This window comes from Halichoerus grypus, chromosome 6 (assembly GCF_964656455.1).
Source record: "Halichoerus grypus chromosome 6, mHalGry1.hap1.1, whole genome shotgun sequence".
Taxonomy (NCBI): domain Eukaryota; kingdom Metazoa; phylum Chordata; class Mammalia; order Carnivora; family Phocidae; genus Halichoerus; species Halichoerus grypus.
In genome coordinates this window covers 153792462-153811091 of record NC_135717.1, presented here as the reverse complement: position 1 = coordinate 153811091, position 18630 = coordinate 153792462, and the positions used below count along the sequence as shown (strand labels likewise).

Here is an 18630-nt window from a genome sequence, read left to right as displayed (position 1 = left end):
AAGAGGGTCAGAGGGAGAAGCAGACCTCCTGCTGAGCAGGGAGCCCAATGTGGGGCTCGATCCCGGGACTCCAGGATCATGACCTGAGCCGAAGGCAGTCGCCTAACCAACTGAGCCACCCAGGTGCCCTTTTTTAAGATTTTTTAAAATTTATTTATTTGACAGATAGCACAAGTAGGCAGAGCGGCAGGCAGAGGGAAAGGGAGAAGCAGGCTCTCTGCTGAGCAGGGAGCCCGATGCGGGGCTCGGATCCCAGGACCCTGGGATCATGACCTGAGCCGAAGGCAGCCACTTAACCGACTGAGCCACCCAGGCGCTGAAACCCATTATAATAGGAAAGCAATGACTTGGCTAAATTTTTCAAAGTAACAATTATCCGTGTGTGTGTGTGTGTGTGTGTGTGTGTGTGTGTGTGTGTATACAGTCATGGTTATTAGCACATGACTGATACATGGTCTGCAAGATCACACTGTGCTTAAGACTGCTTCCTGAGGAATGTTAGCTGGTGAATGGAGCTGAGTATCTTATGCTGCATCTTGCTCAGTTGAGCAAAACTTATCCAGTCTGTTGGTCACAGTCATTTAACAACCTGTCTTAGAAGAGCAGAATAATGATGGGGATGGAGATCAAATTCATCTATCTAATTGTTCCTCTAAAGATAGTTTGGGAGCTAAGGTCAAGTAGCAAGGCAAAATACCCTAGGCTAACTAGAATGCAGTATTAATGCATTCTAAATTAATAACTGCTCTTTAAAGATTATTTTTGTAAGTAGTTGGTTTCATAGCCTACCTTGAATATTTTTTGCATAACAATATTTATATTCTGATGGAAGGGTTAGGATTTTTTTATATCATATTTAAGTTCTTCTGAACTAAAATATGAAAACATGGAAGGGATAAATACACACTGCAAGATTAGTATTTACTCTTGGAGGGGGAGGGAGACTTTAACATTATACATAACAATTTGTTTCATGAAATTTTTTTTTTAATTTTATTTATTTATTTGACAGAGAGACACAGCGAGAGAAGGAACACAAGCAAGGGGAGTGAGAGAGGGAGAAGCAGGCTTTCCACTGAGCAGGGAGCCCGATGTGGGGCTCGATCCCAGGACCCTGGGATCATGACCTGAGCGGAAGGCAGATGCTTAACGACTGAGCCACCCAGGCGCCCCTTATGAAATGTTTTAAACCAGATATTGCAGAATGTTTGGGATTTGTTAAATCTTGAAGGGAGGGGGAGATATATCTGGGTATTTGTTTAGCAGTGAATCTTTGTGAGGAGATGCCATGATTACCAGCAGATATTGAAAAGAAATTCAGGGTAGTGGAAGAATTCCTAGGTTAGATATTGGGAAGAACTCATGTTTATGTTATATCTGTAGGAGTCATTTCTCCTGCAGAATGTGACTTTTCAGTTTTGAACCATTGGCTTGTGCTCTACCAAGGCTCAGGCTCCTCAGGGCAGTTGATCAGTCCAGTGCTGTAATAGTCCAGTGCTGATAACGGTGAGGATCACCGATTGCTCTCAGCTCTTCCTGTATTATGCTTTAGTAACTGCATCTAGTTTTCCATGTTTCCATTCAAGATGTTATATAGTATGAAATGTGTTCTGATCAGAAACCTATAAGTATCAGAGCTTGAATTTAAATCTGACTAGCTCAAAGCTGATCTTCATTATTCTTTTATGAGTTCATGCTTTCTTAATGCACTCTTGTCCACAGGATGAAGATACTGGAATGAAAAGTAAAGTCCATCATATTGCCAAGGAGATTATGAGCTCAGAGAAGGTGTAGGTATTCAGTTTATAATTCAGAAGACCATTTATTTCCCCATTGGCTCATTTAAAACATTTCTTTTATTGTTGTCTTTTACAGGTTTGTGGATGTGTTAAAACTTTTGCATATTGTGAGTATCTACAAATATTTTCTTAAAGTCTGAGACTGTCCTCTTTTGCATCTTTCCCTATGTCAAAAAATTTTCAGCATAACTTATGTATATATATGTATCCTTTTAATATATGGTTACATGTTTACATTCATATGTATGTGAATATAGATATTTTCTGAAATATATGTTTCTATTGTCTGTGTAGTATACCCAGATGATTTCCAAAAAATAGAACCTTTATATCCATATATCCAAAGTTTCCAAACTTTCTGTGTTCATAATAAAGAGTTTTTAAAGTGATATTATTTGTTCTTGGGCATTTGCAGAAGATGTCTATCAGAATTTTGCACTAGCAATGTATAAAGAATGTCACGATCAGTGTTCAAAACTATTCTATCTCAATCTGCTCCCAGTAATAGACACTTAAAATAGACATTTTTACAACTAACTTTTTAAAGTTCTGTATTAAGTTTTTGTAATTGTCAACTTGAACGAACCTGTTGGGAAACAATTATGATGTGTCTGACAGCATATTCATTTTTCTCATGCACTTTTTTGTACCTGCAGGTTTTTACAAGTTTCATTATGCATTGGAAGTTAAAGCACTTTTAATCCTACTTTATTCCAGTTATATTTTGGCAAGTTATTAAGACTTAACAAAAGAAGGGTAAGGTAGAGGAAACAATGAAGAAAGAAGTTGAAGTGAAAATTTACTTAGATGGTATAATTATTAACATCATCTTAAACTTAATTACTGAGAAGTGGTAGGTTCACACCCATTAATGTCTCTAAGAGTATCATTATTTTCAGTTTTTCTTTTAAAAGATAACATGTGAACATGAAAAGTGGGGTACACTTAAGGGTGATTCACATTCACTAAATGATTCCCTGTGCTCTATGTGTGGTACAACGGGAACCTGGAAATGTAATTCCTGGGTGAAAAATCTCTAGTTTTGGAAACCTTTTCTAAAACAATTCTTAACATTATAATTTGTTTTGAGAAATTACTGTCCTGTGAATAGTTTCTTACATAACTCTTGACCGTATTGCTTAGTTCTCTTTGTAATTCATTTTTAAAAATTACAGCATGATATTTTTTATTGAGTTTGAAGTATATCGCCATTTCAAATACATAATAGCATGATGAATAAATAACTTTTCAAAATAAACTCCATTTTGAACTGAATAAATTCCATTTTCTTTTCTTTTTTTAAAAATATTTTATTTATTTATTTGACAGAGAGAGACACAGGGAGAGAGTGGGAGAGGGAGAAGCAGGCTTCCCGCTGAGCAGGGAGCCCGATGCGGGGCTTGATCCCAGGACCCTGGGATCATGACCTGAGCCGAAGGCAGACGCTTAACCGACTGAGCCACCCAGGCGCCCCTAAATTCCACTTTCTACTGAACCTCTCTATTGTTTAAACAATTGTAGGGAAAAAGAAAAAAGCTAAACCTCCTTTTTCTGGATATCTGTAGGACAAACAAATTGTACTTATTTGACATATTTTCTGATCAACATGTTTAAATAGAAATAGGACCTCTCTAAGGAAATTTTAAGCATTCAATTGGTAAGCTCATGGAGACAAACAATGCTATGGAGCCAGAAAAACTTGAGTTGGAACTTCAGTGCAGGAGTTTAGCAAATCTTGCATGGAACGTATGTCGAAGATTCCACGATGAACAGCAGAGTCCCACCCCTCATAGTGCTTATAGGCTAGGGTAGTGTTTCTCATAATGTGGTGAGGGACTAGATTTTAAAATTTCCAATCCATGTTGGACCAGAACTTTTGTAAAATACATTAGAAATGTCATGGCCATGTCAAGGTGACATAAAAGTTTCCAATCCCTTATTCACCCTTCTAACTAATATCTTTGCAGACCAATAACAATTTAAGGACTGCACTTTGAGAATGTTGGCAAAAATATCGGTGCCTATCCTGCTTAAGTACATTGTTTGCTCTTTCTTTCTTTCTTTCTTTCTTTCTTTCTTTCTTTCTTTCTTTCTTTCTTTCTTTCTTTCTTTTTTAAGCTTTATTTACTTTTGAGAGAGAGAAAGAGGGAGAGAGTGCACACAAGTATGAATGGGGGGAGGGGTAGAGGGAGAGAATCCCTGAGCAGGCTCTCTGCTGAGTGGGGAGCCTGTCGGTCACAGGGCTCGACCTCAGGACCACTGAGATCATAACCTGAGTGAAAACCAAGAGTCGGACCCTTAAACAACTGAGCCACCCAGGCGCCCCAATTCTGTTTCTTAATAGCTATGTGAATTTCAGAAAATAGTCTAACCCTTTGGCCTAGCTTTCCTCATTTGTAAGATGGGGATACAAATACCGATCTCTCTGGTTGTGAGGAATCTGTGGAATAAAGTATGTGAAAAGAGCCTGGTATTGTACACAGTATACAATAGGTGCTCAAATTGCCTTTCATTACCTTCTTCATCTTCCTTATAGAACATCAATGAATGAGAATTCATTCTGTTATCAAACAGTAGCCTTTATAATTCTGTTCCTTCCAAATGCCTTTTTTCCTCTGTACTAATACTTCATTTTAATGAAGGAAGTTCTGATTCCAGTAGGTAGAGAAGCAATTAAGAGTTCATTAGTTTAATGGGGTCACTGGCTAGCTCTTGATTTCAGCTCAGGTCAGGATCTCAGGGTCGTGAGATGGAGCCCCAGGCTCCTGTGCTGGGTGTGGAGCCTGCTTCAGATTCTCTCTCTCTCTCCCTCTGCCCCCCCCCCCCCCGCTCACCTGCATGCACTCATGCATGCTCCCTCTCTCTCTCTCTAACAAAAACAAAGAAGCTTCATTAGTTTATTTATTTGATTATTAAAAACTATCTTGTTCTTACCCCTGTATTTTTGGAACAAATCATAAACACTATAAGAATGGATAGCAGGGGCACCTGGGTGGTTCAGTTGGTTAAGTGGCTGCCTTTGGTTCAGGTCATGATCCTGGAGTCCCAAGATCAGTCCCGCATCGGGCTCCCTGCTCAGCAGGGAGTCTGCTTCTCCCTCTGACCCTTCCCCCTCTCATGCTCTCTCTCTCTCTTATTCTCTCAAATAAATAAATAAAAGCTTTAAAAAAAAAAGAATGGATAGCAGAGCGAAGTATTTCCCGTATCATCCCAGGTCTGATAGATCTCATGGATGGCCTTGGCCTCTTCCCAGATGGTGTTGAGTGAATCATCTAAAACCCATCTTGACTTGTACATTTTCAAAACCTCTTAAGCCTTTCATGTAGGAGTGAGAATAGATCATCTGCCAACCTCATGTTAACATCCTGTCTGGTATGTGCAAATGTTAACTCAGCAGAGCCTGGCTGTAATGGGAATGTTAACAACAGAGCATTAGCCAGGTGAGAGCCATTACTAGGAGAGGCTTGTTACCAGCATATCGTGGGTGAAGTCAAAAGAGTTTCTTGTTTCATTTCACCACCCCCACCACACTGTTAAAGCTCATATTTACCCTTCTACCAAAAGGACGCCACAAAGGTAGTACATGGATAGTTTTAATCCTGAGCACTACTGCTATCTGACTTCATAGAAATGAGTTCATGTCTGTGTTATATCCTAGAATATGACTGATTTAAAATATCTAAATAACAGGCTTTTTATATAATCCAGTGGATTTTTTTTTTTGGAAATAAACCAGGTATCCAAGTGGCTTGGGAGAAGCTATTGTTTCAGTTACACGTGATTTCCCATGAATAGTTTTCTGTATTAGAGACTCTAGAATGGCATTAATAGATCTTTCTATGATGACAGACAAGTTCAGTATCTGCAGTATGCAATATGTCCAATATTTTTTAAAATTTAAATTTGTCACTGCAGCTCACCAACACTTTATGTATCACTTTAATATATCACTGTAGCTCACTGACATTTGTTTAGAATTTGCTGAACTAGGTGACATAGCTCATAGAAAAAGAACTTAAAATCTAGACTAAAGAATTCATCATTTAAGTTATTATGACACTGGAAGGAAGTAGGCTTGGATGGAGGCATACAGTTTAAAATCAACTCAAGATTCTAGGAGCCAGTATATTCAGTTGAGGTCTTTGATTCATCTCCCTGGTGTTTGTGAGGAAAAACTGGGCCTGTAGCAGCAGTTGCAAGACTTTACAATTAGGGTTTTATTGTGATACATGCTCTGCAGTATCTGCCATGAGCTCCTGGACTGGAACTGGATTTTTTTTTTTTTTTTCAAGATTTTATTTTTTTTATTTTTTTATTTTTTCAAGATTTTATTTATTTGACAGAGAGAGACACAGCGAGAGAGGGAACACAAGCAGGGGGAGTGGGAGAGGGAGAAGCAGGCTTCCCGCTGAGCAGGGAGCCCGATGTGGGGCTTGATCCCAGGACCCCGGGATCATGACCTGAGCCGAAGGCAGACGCTTAACGACTGAGCCACCCAGGCGCCCCTCAAGATTTTATTTTTAAGTAATCTCTACACCCGACGTGGGGCTCGAACTTGGAACCCCAAGATCAAGAGTCACACATTCTACTGACTGAGCCAGCCAGGCACCTCTGAACTAGATTTCTAAAAAAGTCCAGTGGGGCACAGTGTCTCTAAGTCAGTACCCAATACCAGTGTTTCCCTTTTCAAAATGGTAGTGCTATCCCTGCGGCTGCCAAAGCCAGAAAACTAGGATTTGTTCTTTAGTTCTCCCTCTCACTTACTTCTCCAGCCAACCCATCAGCAAACCTACTGATTCTATTTCCACTTTACTGCTACCGAGTCCAGAATATCATCTCTTACACAGACAACCATTCCAGCCTCCTCACAGGGACTCCTGTTTCCATTCTCACCCTTTTCCCAATCTGTTTCTTAAATGATTTTTTTTCCCTTTTTAAGAGTTTTTCTTAAAATATGTATTAGAGCTTGTCACTCCCCTGCTTAAAACCCTTTAAATGATTCCCATTGCATTAAGAATAAAGTCCACGTTACTCCCCAAGGCTAGTGAATAGAATGGCCTTATGTCCCAGTCTGCTTTTGATAGTCCTGGTTATTGTCTTGGCATAATGATTGCTTTTTCTCTTGTTGGGTCATTAAATTATGGATCCCTCTGCCTAGAAGGTGTTACATGATTTGGCCTCTTGCTAAGATGAGATGCTGGGGAAAGAGGGGTGTTCTCTCACTCATTGACCACATTCTGGCCATACAGGCCTCCTTCCAGCTCTTAGTTCGGTGCTAAGGTTATTCTGGCTCACAGCTTTTGCTACTGCAGTTTCCTGGAATCTTTGTTCTTCATTTCGTTCATAGCTAGTTTTTTCTTTATCCTTCCAGTTTGGGCTTAATGCAACCTCCTCAGAGAGGCCTTCCTTGACTATCCTTTTCTCTTTCACTTTCCCTTCATGTTCTTGGCATTTAATATAATTTGTATATTTGTTTGTTTACTTATTTTTGGTCTACTCTACTAAAATGTAAGCTAGCTGAGGGCAGGGATCCTATCTCCAGCACCTAGCATCATTCCTCTTCATTGGAAGGCTTTTAGTAAAATGAATGAGTGTGACCAATTGATCAGTGGTTAAGAATTCTGCCTCTGCCACCGTATGCAAATTAGTCAAGCCTTCGTTTCTTCTGGAAAATGGGAATAATAATAATCTCATAAAGTTGGTGTGATGATGGGGCACCTAGCTGGCTCAGTCAGTGAAGTGTGTGATTCTTGATCTTGGGGTTGTGAGTTTGAGTCCCACATTGGGTGTAGAGATTACTTAAAAAAAAAAAATCTTTAGGGCGCCTGGGTGGCTCAGTCGGAGTCTGCTTCTCCCTCTCCCTCGGCCTGCCGCTCTGCCTACTTGTGCTCTCTATCTCTCTGTCAAATAAATAAATAAAAATCTTAAAAAAAAAAATCTTTAAAAAAATAAAGTAGATGTGCCGATTAATTGAGATCATGCAAAATAAATGTTAAGCACTTAAATAGTTTTAGCTGCAGGGTAAGTGGAGGGCCTTCAAAATAAATTGCTCTGTTATTCAGAACTTATATAAATTAAAATGCATACTATTTAATTATGATGTTATCAAATAGACTTTTAACTCAATCAAAATAGTTTGTTCCTGAAATAGACCCTACTAAGTTTCTTCCTCCACTAGAAGGTAAGTTCCATGAAGACAGGGATTTTTATGTTTCATTGATTCTAATCCCAGTAAATTCATATCTGTTGAATGAATGATAGACAACTGATGAATAAAATAGTACTTGGTAAAACTCTAGTTGTTTATATTTGTTTTTCCCTGTTGTAGCAGATGTTGTCCAATCCAGAGGTTGCTATTGTATTGTATATAAGTGCACATTTTATAGGTAAAACACCTTAGATACTTAATATAGTTCAGTACAAGTGATAAAATTTTTTGTTGTTTTTGTTACGTTATTTTCCCTTTGATGGGAGACTGGTTTAATAAACAGCCTTATTAATTTATTTTATGATTGTTCAAATAGCATGATTTAAAAATATATATATATTTTTGCAAGAGAATGATCAGAGACTTTGACGTCTTTTTTTGACAAAGATGGGCTTAGAATTAAGTAGTAAAGTAGTAACCAAGCATCTTTGCCTCACTCATTTCTTTAGGTTGGGACACACCTTAAAAATTTGAAGGATTCTCAATAAAATCCATAGAGTTAGAAGCAAAGTTACTTGGACATCTATGTGTCTGTTAGTAACTAAAATATATCTTTCCTTTTTTTAAAATGCATTATAAAAAAGAAGACTTTCTCACAGAACCTTACAGTTTCCTCCACCCCCCCCCCCCCGTCTTAAAATAACCTCATCCTTTTCTGACTGAATACACCCTGTCTTTTGAGTCTTGTTAACCATTTAATGATCATTTATTTGTTCTTTAGTGGTAAAGAATGCTCTTTTAGCATCTCTTCACATGGCTGCCTAACCTTTACTTTCTGAGCAGCTTCCTTCATGTGACTGCCCTTCACTGAATGAAGTTCATTGTTAAGAGCCCCTTTGTCTTACTGCTGAGGTGTTTGTTTTCCCTACTTTGGTATTTCCTTCTCATGATATGCCTGTACTTCAGCGTTCTCTTTCCAAACTTTTAGGGACTTGTGGATCATAAATGAAATTCATGTGATCATTATTAATCAAATCTTCTTTACTTAAATAAATGGCCTTCTACTGAGCACTCTCTGTATGCCTTGAAGCACGCTAAAACTATGTTACATAAATTGTCTATTTTAATCCTCTTAACAACCCTATCAAATGGATGTTATTTCTGTTTCTTAAATGAAGAAAACTAATTGGCAAACGTAACCCATTACTAAATGGCAAAGCCAGACTTCGAACTCTCGTCTCTCTGAGACCTTGCACTTAGTGATTGTTCAGAAATTGATTAAAAATTATTACTTGACATTTCTAGCATGGGAATAGTAGTACATCTTTGGGTATATGAGCTTGTTTTCAGAATTCCTTCAGTTGGTCCAAAAACCAGAGAAATTCTAGTTTTTCATCATCTAAAGAGGAAAATAAAGCTAGATATTGGTCACTTAGGATATATTATGATGATTGTCTGTTAATGTTGTTAAGGGAGTTAGAGACTGGAGATAAAGGATTGGTTTTGGTCATGTTTTATACAGTTTGCATGCATTGATGACTATGCATAATATCACCAGGTCTGAGCGTACCGAGAGGGAGGAATCATTTCATTGGTCAGATATTTTAATTTAATAACAAAATCAAATTGCTAATGTTAGTACTTTCTACCCCGTCTACATTTACTTCATAGTTTCACACCCCTTTCTGCATATTTATCATAGCTCTTTGACCTTCACAGCTGCTTTGCTTTTGCTTAATATGAAGTGATTCTTAATGCCCTTTATGAAGGCAGGGAGCCCTGCAGAGTTCCCCGTCCATCTGTATGTCCATTTAGTCTTTGTAATCCACTGTGTCATCATAGTGGTTAAGTAAGGCCCTCAGGTCAGGAAGCCCAGTCCGTACAGCTTAATTAAGTCACTTACTTCTCTTTGGCACCAGAGACATAAAGCCTGACCCGGTGAATAAGACCATCTGTTTTGTGCTTCACTGCTTTAGATGTTCATACATGATTTTATTTGCATTGGTTTTTGCTTAGGTCTTGCCCAAGTGATCAGAGCTTGTAAGGCTAGTATGTTACTACCTCAAAGGAACTGAATGTGTTTTAGAAGTTGGATCTGGTTCTCATTTGTAGATTTTCTGGGAATTATTAAGAATAATATTGTGATATGCTTTATAATTCAGGAGCCTATTTCTCTTTCTAAAAATGCCAAGTTGAACAGACATTTGGTTACTGTAATGAGAAACTGGAGTGTAGGTGGTTCCATTTTACATACAGAATCTTTGGTGGGTTTTATGTTGGAAGCATAGACTGAAGTACATGTGATTGATATCAGTAAACTCTATTGCTTGCCTCACATTTTCACACCCGTTTCCACACCCCTTCCATTTTAATTACCCAGCTTTTCCAGTGTGGAAAAGTATACTCTGGATCTAATTTTTGAAGTGCCAGTCGTGTGGTCTTGCATCCTCACTGATTTAGTCAAGGAGGTGTTGGGGAATTTAAATTCCTCTGCCCCAAAATAGTTTTGCCTCTGGCTCTGAAGTGTCATCACACTTGCCCAAATTATCCTGGCTGTTAGCATTTAGAAAAATAACCAGACATATGTTGTAATCATCCTTTTTATTAAAAAAAAAAAAAAAAAATGTTTTCCTCCTTCTAGTGGCAGCAGTTCTGGAAATGGTTGAGGTTCATGAAGAACAGAGAAGTTAAAGATTCTGCGTGTAGTTCTTGTATGAATTAGTTACATCTGGCACTGGGGCCATAGTAGGTTGCTTTCAGGGAATGGTGACCCAAGAGGTGAGGGAATGAGCTTTGGGCCAGAGCTGCTATGTACAATTATGAAGGCCTTGGTGTGAGTTGCATTGGTCTAGGGTAAGGGGGGCCCTTTTCTCTTTTCAAAAAGGTACCATGAAGACTAATTGATGGCCCTAGTAATGCCTACTTAGAATATATGACTTCCTGGGGCACCTGGCTGCTTCAGTCAGTTAAATGTCCAACTCTTGGCTTCGGCTCAGGTCGGGAGATCAAGCCCTGCATTGGACTCTGCGCTCAGCCCAGAGTCTGCTTGAGATGCTTTCCCTCCCCCTCTCCTCCTCCCCCCTTCCCTCATGCATGTGCATGTGTGCACACATGCTCTTTCTCTAAATAAATAAATAAAATCCTTAAAAAAAAAAAAGAATATGTAACTTCCTGGGTCCTAGGAAGAATTTGTAATAGGTAGATAGAAATTCTAAATTCCTATCGTCTCTATTGTTCTTCTTTTGCTCTTTTAAAGATTTTTTATTTTATTTTATTTATTTGATAGAGACACAGCAAGAGAGGGAACACAAGCAGGGGGAGTGGAGAGGGAGAAGAAGGCCTCCTGCTGAGCAAGGAGCCCGATGGGGGGCTCAATCCCAGGACCCTGGAGTCATGACCTGAGCCGAAGGCAGACGTTCAACCAACTGAGCCACCCAGGCGCCCCTCTTTGGCCCTTTTAATTATTAAATTTCTATTATATTTTATCGTGCTACTCATAATTTTAACAAGGACAGTATGGGCCACTAGTTCATCCAGAGCTACCTGTCATCATCCTGTAATGCTGGAAAAAGTGATGCTTTGCCCGATAATGTGACAGACACCTCTAGTTAGAGGCAGCCCTCTCACTGGTCAGCCCAGTGTGAATTTGGCTGGCCTCTGTTTAATGTTTCTTAAATAAACAAGTTTCCCTTTTGGCAATGGTGGCAGACATATGGAATGCAAGAGTCTGGCAAAAGCCGTGTCAAATAGGGTCCTTAAGCTACTTAGCTGCTTAATGGCTACTCTCACTGCTGTGACTGAGGAAATACCTTCCAACTGGAAAATAAAAGTCATCTTGCTGCCAGGGGACAAACATATTCATTATTTATTCTACCAGAAGAAAGGGCAGTGCTTATTGCTTTGCTGGACAAGGAATTTTTGCATTTAAGTTATAGTAATCATTAAACTGATACCAAAAAAAAAAAAAAGAAAGTACTATAGAAGATGTTTGTGCTTTGAATATTGTTAGAATTGAGGAAGTTATTTGTGACATGTAAATATATTCTGTAGTTCTTCCTGATGGAAAAATCTAATGGCTTTCAAAAGCATTAAGTAGCTCTATTTTCTCTTAGTAAATGTGAATGCTAATAGAAACAAGCTGCTGGGAGGTGGAATTTGGCCAATATCCATTTGGTTTCTGGAGATGTTTTGTGTGGTTTTCTAGATTGGAGTTTATGCAAGTTACAAATTTCTATTTTATATTACAGTAATTAGCTGTAAAAGTAGTTCTTTAGTTACTGCTGTAAGTACTTGGTTCCTTTGGGCCAATGTGACTGTTGGACCAATAAAGTTAGTCCCAGGAACTGAAGCCTGAGTGAAGGGTTTATCGGCACCTGTTCGGCACAGGAGGATTTGAATTGTCTGAAATGACCATCCTTTAGGAAAGGAATCCTTTCATGTACTTTTAAGTTTTACGTAAGGTTTTTGTCCTTTACAAGAAGCATAAGAAATGCCTATGGTTAATGTATATATGTTGGAGGCAAGGGGTTGAAGAGATCAGGGGAGAAACAAGGATCTTTTTTGTCTATTTCATTTGCCCAGTGAATCCCTGAAGGGAAAGTACTTAGAAATAAAGATAAAGGAAGTTGAAGCCTAGCAGAGTGTTTTACCCAACCTTTGCTTTAAGGTTTCAATTAAACCTGCTGTTTCTGAGAAGGAGCAGTCTCTGTTTTTGAGTCCTTAGGACCTTGGAACAGATTCCACTATTGTTTTACTTATCCCCTGCGGGTGGGCCTCCAGATAGGATGAAACCAGACAATTAGGATCTCAGACACCACCACCCTTTCCAAGTCCTCTGCGGTGACAGGATGGGATGGTGTGGACTTGTATTAAAACATGGTATGTAAATAATTTTCTAGGGAAAAGCTGACAGAAAAGAATATACAAGGAGAAAATTTTTTATTTGTGAAAAATGTAAATCCTGGTGAATTTATCGAGAAGTCAGAGGAGGGAGAGGAGAGTTTAAGGTCCATAGTGGAAATATTTTGTTGATTCTGTGTGCCAAACACATTGCAAAAAGCTTTAAGTGTGTTATCTGATGATGTGTGATATGAAAGTCTCATAACCCACTTAACAGATGAGGAAAATGAGGCTAGCCCAGGGAAACACAGTAATACTGGATCTAGTATTCTCTGATTATCAAGAATGTGCCAGTCTCCTCCACATGCTTTACCTAGAATGCTCTTGTTGTTGGGAAATAATTACTGAAAGTGAACAAAGGGACTTTCCATAATAAAATTAAGTGAGATCTCTTGGGGACTTCTAAAATGAATGGATTGTGTTCATATAGCACTATTGGAATAAGTTTAAAGGCTACTTAGCAATACAATTTCCAGATACCCTTTAATATAATTACGAAGTTTGGAGATCAAAAGATTTAAGAGAAATATACAGACTGTTTTAAAACCAAATATCTACCCTAGCCACTTTGTTGTGGTGGGTTTTTTGTTTTTGTTTTTGTTTTTTCTATCTAGCTAAGTGGGATAGAAGGAAGTGGGCACTTTCAATTTGTAATTCTACATGGAAAATACAGTTTGTGATTTATGTTGTTTTAAAGAGAAGCACTGGGGGAAAAAGCTTTATGTCAAATTTTATGTCTATGTATGTTATTTTTCCTTCTCTGAACTGTAATAGGATTTCCGAGATGCAGTGGCCCATGCTTCCAGGCACCTTGGGAAACCCGTGATTGAGGACCGGATCCTAAATCAGATCCTGTACTACTTGCCTCAGCTGTATGAGCTCAACCGGGATCTCCTGAAGGAACTGGAGGAAAGAATGTCAAACTGGTAAAAATGGACTGATCAGCTTTCCCAGAGTCCCAATTTTAGATGAAGCCATAAGGGCCTGGCTTGTGACAGAGAGGTGGTGTTCCTTACATTGAGTTGTTGCAATGTATTGAATTTCTTTTTTTTTTTTTATTCATTTGAGACACAGAGATACAGAGAGAGAGAGAGAGCATGAGCAGGGGGAGAGGCAGAGGGAGAGGGAGAAGCGGGCTTCCTGCTGAGCCAGGAGCCCGATGTGGGACTCGATTCCAGGACCCTGGGATCATGACCTGAGCCGAAGGCAGCCGCTTAACCATCTGAGCCACCCAGGCACCCCTGCAATGTATTGAATTTCTTGGCAGTTACCTGTAGATTGGTCATTTTATTTTATTTTTTTCCAAGATTTTATTTATTTGAGAGAGAGCAAGTGAGAGGGAAAGAGTGGGGGGGCGGAGAGAGGGAGAATGAGCCAGGGGGAGGGGCAAAGGGAGAAGCAGACTCCCCGACATGGGGCTAGATCCCAGGACCCGGAAATATGACCTGAGTGAAGGCAGACGCTTAACTGACTGAGTCACCCAGACGCCCCTAGATTGGTCATTTTAGATGGCCGAAATTCACAACCTTGACACACTGACCTCAATTCTAGAAATGTTTAAGTTCTTTGGTAATATTGCCTCAAAAACAAGAAGGGCCCATATTCAGCCAATTTAACTTTCTGTAGGTGATAATCAAGGTTTTTGAGATTGAGGGAATTTACTTGATATATTCACATTGAAAAGTTTTTAAATGTTTCATTATCTTTTCTGGAATTTCATGAATCTTTCTTTACATTTTGGGAAATAGGCCATTCACTGAGATAATATGTTTGTTTGGTTTAGAAAATTTACATGTGTATGATATCATTGTAGGCTATAGATTTCCAAACTGGAAAAGAATACCAAAAGGTTAACTACTTCCTTGGGTTGTAGAAAGTAAGCAGACACTTTGGTGACATCTTCGGAAATATGTAGAATATTTGTTCTAGGGGTTTTGAGAATTTATTGTCCCTGGGGAACCCCAAATGATTAGCATAACAAAATAGTGTCACCTACTTTCATGATCAAAATTTCCCCGTAAGCTTTCTTTTCTAGAAAAATACCTCTTGCCCGTTTTGGAAATATCCTGCCTCTGCATGTTGGGAAAATATGTTAGATGAATGATTAATTCCTAGCTGTAGCCTAAGTGTAAAATAACACAGGGTTAAGGACTGAGAAATGACTAAAAGGTATTTTTAAAAGTCACGATAGAAATAAAATGTGATTACAAAGAATTTTCCTATATATACTTTGTCATTCTTATAAAAATTTTAAAAAAAAAGTAAAATTACTCAATTGCCTTTAAAAGATACGCATATGTATGCAAGGGGTGTTAAAAGAGGCTTAAATTTATTTTTTGCTTGTGTAAAGGTTTTCTCAAGTTTAGATCGATAGATGTTCTACGTTAAAGTATTAAGCATTCCTAAGAAACAGACTAAATTGATGAAAGGGACAGCTAAAACGATATTTATGGGAAAAGCTACACTTGTTACTGACATAAAATTCTTCTGATCCTTGGATAAGATATTTTCTACTTACTAAAATATTTTTCTCTCAGGGGCCTTCAAGTTAAGACATATTCTTTGGTTTTAGTATGCTTTCTAAAATAACGTTTATTTTTACATTGGCTTTTAATAACTGTTGAAATACTTCATTTCTGCATTCAACAAGGTTTTGAGTTATCTATGGTGTGCTGGTCAGGGCTCTAAGCATGGCGGGAGTATCACATTGCACAAAATAGATAAGGCTCTTGCCCTCATGGAGTAGACATTTTAGGTGGGGGAGAACCAGAAAAATGGACAAGAAACAAGATACAAGCAATTTGTGATCTGGAAAGATGTAAAATAAGATGACGTGCTGGCGAGTGAAGATTGGGTGGCCAAGGAAGGCCCTCTGGAAAGGAAAGGACTTTAACGTGACATCTGAATGAAAAGGAAGAACTGGCCAGGGTTTCCTATTTCCAGGCATGCAAAGCCATTAGTAAAAGTTTGCAAAGTGGGAATGACTCCGTATGTCAAAGGAATGTAAAGATGGCCAGTGTGGTTGGAGAGGACTGAGAAAGAAGGAGAGAATCATGAAATGGGTCAGAAAAGTAGGCAGCCACAGGACCAGTGGGGCTTTTGTAAGCCAAGGGAAGGAGTTTGTTTTCCTGCTGAGTCCCATAGGAGGCCCTTGGAAGTCACATGGTGTAATATACGTTTTTAGACTCTCTGGCTGCACAGTAGGATGAGATGGTAGAAGTGGGGAGACCAGTCAGAGGGCTGGCAAAATCCAGGCGACATGTGATGGTGGCAGTGGGAATGGTGAAGAGTAGGCATTTGGGGATAGGAGATGTCTTATAAGAAGGGAGAAGAAGACGCCCTGATGGCTTAGTCACGGGACTCTCATTGGATATTAGATATGTTTTGGAGACGTCAATGACTCTTTTCATGTTTTTGTGCATCTCTTCTCTATCTTAGGACTGAACAACATAGAATTGCTGATATCTTTGTAAAGAAGGGACCATATCTAAAAATGTATTCCACGTACATCAAAGAATTTGACAAAAATATAGCTTTGCTGGATGAGCAGTGCAAGAAGAACCCAGCTTTTGCTGCTGTTGTTAGAGATTTTGAGGTATTTTTGCTCCCATATAATGTTGAACCCTTTTTCTTTATTTGTTGTTTTTAAAGCTGTAATAATTTGTAATCGTTGAAAACAAAAAGATATTAAAATATAATCCCTTCAAAGTCAAAAAGGGGTTGAGCAAATTAAAAGGTGAGAAAGTGTGTACAAGATTTAATTTTGAAAAATCTATGATTGCATGCTAGAATATGTTGATCGGTCTCCTTTTTTTAAATTGTGGAGAAATACCACATAAAATAAAACTTAACCATCTTAACCGTTTTTAAGTGTATGGTTCAGTAGCGTTAAGTACCTTTATGTTGTTTTGCAACCAATCTCTACAACTCTCTTCATCTTAACGTTGCAAAACTGAAACTATGGCTAAAACAGCATCCCATTTTCCCCGCCCCCAGCCCCTGGTGACCACCATTATATCCTTCTGTCTCTGAATTTGACTACTCTAGAAACATTTCTTATTTTTAACTCAACCTTTCCTTTTATTCTTCTAACAACTAATCTACAGTGAAGGATGGAAAATGTAATTTGTTTCCCTTTAGATAAATAAGTAACACAGATTCAGTGTCAAAGTTAAGAAAAATTAATGACGTGTTTATAACCAAAGCATTGTGTTTGGACTCAAAGCTATGAGAGTACAAGCCTGATTTGATTGGGGATAAATGATATAATACATCTCTTAAAAATTAGTTTTAACTACAATTTAAGTCCTTCCCCCAATCTTGGGTAAAATGTGAATTATTATATGTTTTAATACTCATTTCTCTCTTTTGTAACTAAAAAAAATCAGCGAATTCTAGTCACGCAAAACTAGAAAAGTTTTAGAAGTATTAAGATATTGCTGATTTCTTATTTGTACATTAAACACAAATTTAAAATCATTTGTTGTCGGGGCGCCTGGGTGGCTCAGATGGTTAAGCATCTGCCTTCAGCTCAGGTCATGATCCCAGGGTCCTGGGATCGAGCCCCGCATCGGGCTCCCTGCTCAGCGGGGAGCCTGCTTCTCCCTCTCCCTCTGCCTCTCTCCCTGCTCATGCTCTCTCTCTCTCTCTCTCTCTGTATCTCTGTGTCTCAAATGAATAAATAAAATCTTTTAAAAAATAAATAAAATCATTTGTTGTCTTTTTTCCTTTTTTTTTTCTTTTCCTCTCCTCTGATGTCTTCATGCTGTTAAGAAAGGAAGTGTGATTTCTATAGCTATGGCAACTGATAATTGACCCAGGTTTTCATCAGTGTCCAGTGCATTGTTCTGTTGCCTTGGCAGCAAAAGAAAAAACATAAGACGGGAAAATTAGCTGTCTTGGTTAATGGTGCTTGCATGGTAGATGCTTTCTTAAATGCGGTATAATTATAACTTTTTTTTTTTTAAGATTTTATTTATTTATTTGACAGAGAGAGAGACAGCGAGAGAGGGAACACAAGCAGGGGGAGTGGGAGAGGGAGAAGCAGGCTTCCCGCGGGGCAGGGAGCCTGATGTGGGGCTCGATCCCAGGACCCTGGGACCATGACCTGAGCCAAAGGCAGATGCTTAACAACTGAGCCACCCGGGCGCCCCTCATTATAACTTCCTAATTATTCTGTGTACCAGACCCTAGAGGTGCATATTTAGAAAAAGATGAAACGATCTGAGCAAATCTAAGAAAACCCTTCCCCACCCACCTGAGCTGTGGAAGAAGTAGAAGTACAAGACATCTTAGGATGCAGGGACATTTTCATTTGGCCATTTTGATGCCACCTCACAGTACATTCCTGTGTCGGAGAATGCAAAGCCTAGGATTGGGCGGAAGTGTCTTTTGTACATACTAAGGAAAAGAGCTTTAAAGGCAAAATCAAATGTCCTTTTGGTCAAGTCAGAATGGCTCTGGAATCAAAATGTCTCTCCAGAATGCTGATTTGGGAACTGTCTTTTATAACCATCTGAGAAAGAAATTTTACATCCATCAGGCTTACTAGAAAAGGTATGCTCAGCAGGGCTGCTTTTCAGGTTATCTTTAGTTTCTGCAACGCTCCCCACTACCACCAATGGTTATCGTGGGTATATTGACCGTAGGCTCTGCTTATTATTTGAGTCCAATTCCCAGTAGCTTTATTTCTTCTGCCTTATCTTGAGGGCCATGCAATTCTTTAGGGTTTGTTTGTGCTTGTGGATACACTGGCAAATACTTGCTAAGTGGCAGCCGCTGAGT

At 38.9% G+C, this 18630-nt stretch overlaps 1 protein-coding gene across 3 annotated transcripts in view; it reads left to right on the top strand.

The window, feature by feature from the left end:
- The window catches only part of FGD6 (FYVE, RhoGEF and PH domain containing 6), a 106783-nt gene that overhangs the window by 49756 nt on the left and 38397 nt on the right, over positions 1–18630 (top strand). For all 3 annotated transcript variants that reach the window (XM_078076419.1, XM_078076418.1, XM_078076420.1), the window contains exons 4-7: positions 1723–1790; positions 1876–1906; positions 13621–13772; positions 16285–16441. In XM_078076419.1, the coding sequence (XP_077932545.1) occupies positions 1723–1790; positions 1876–1906; positions 13621–13772; positions 16285–16441 (408 nt within the window). The remainder of the gene's footprint in view (positions 1–1722; positions 1791–1875; positions 1907–13620; positions 13773–16284; positions 16442–18630) is intronic.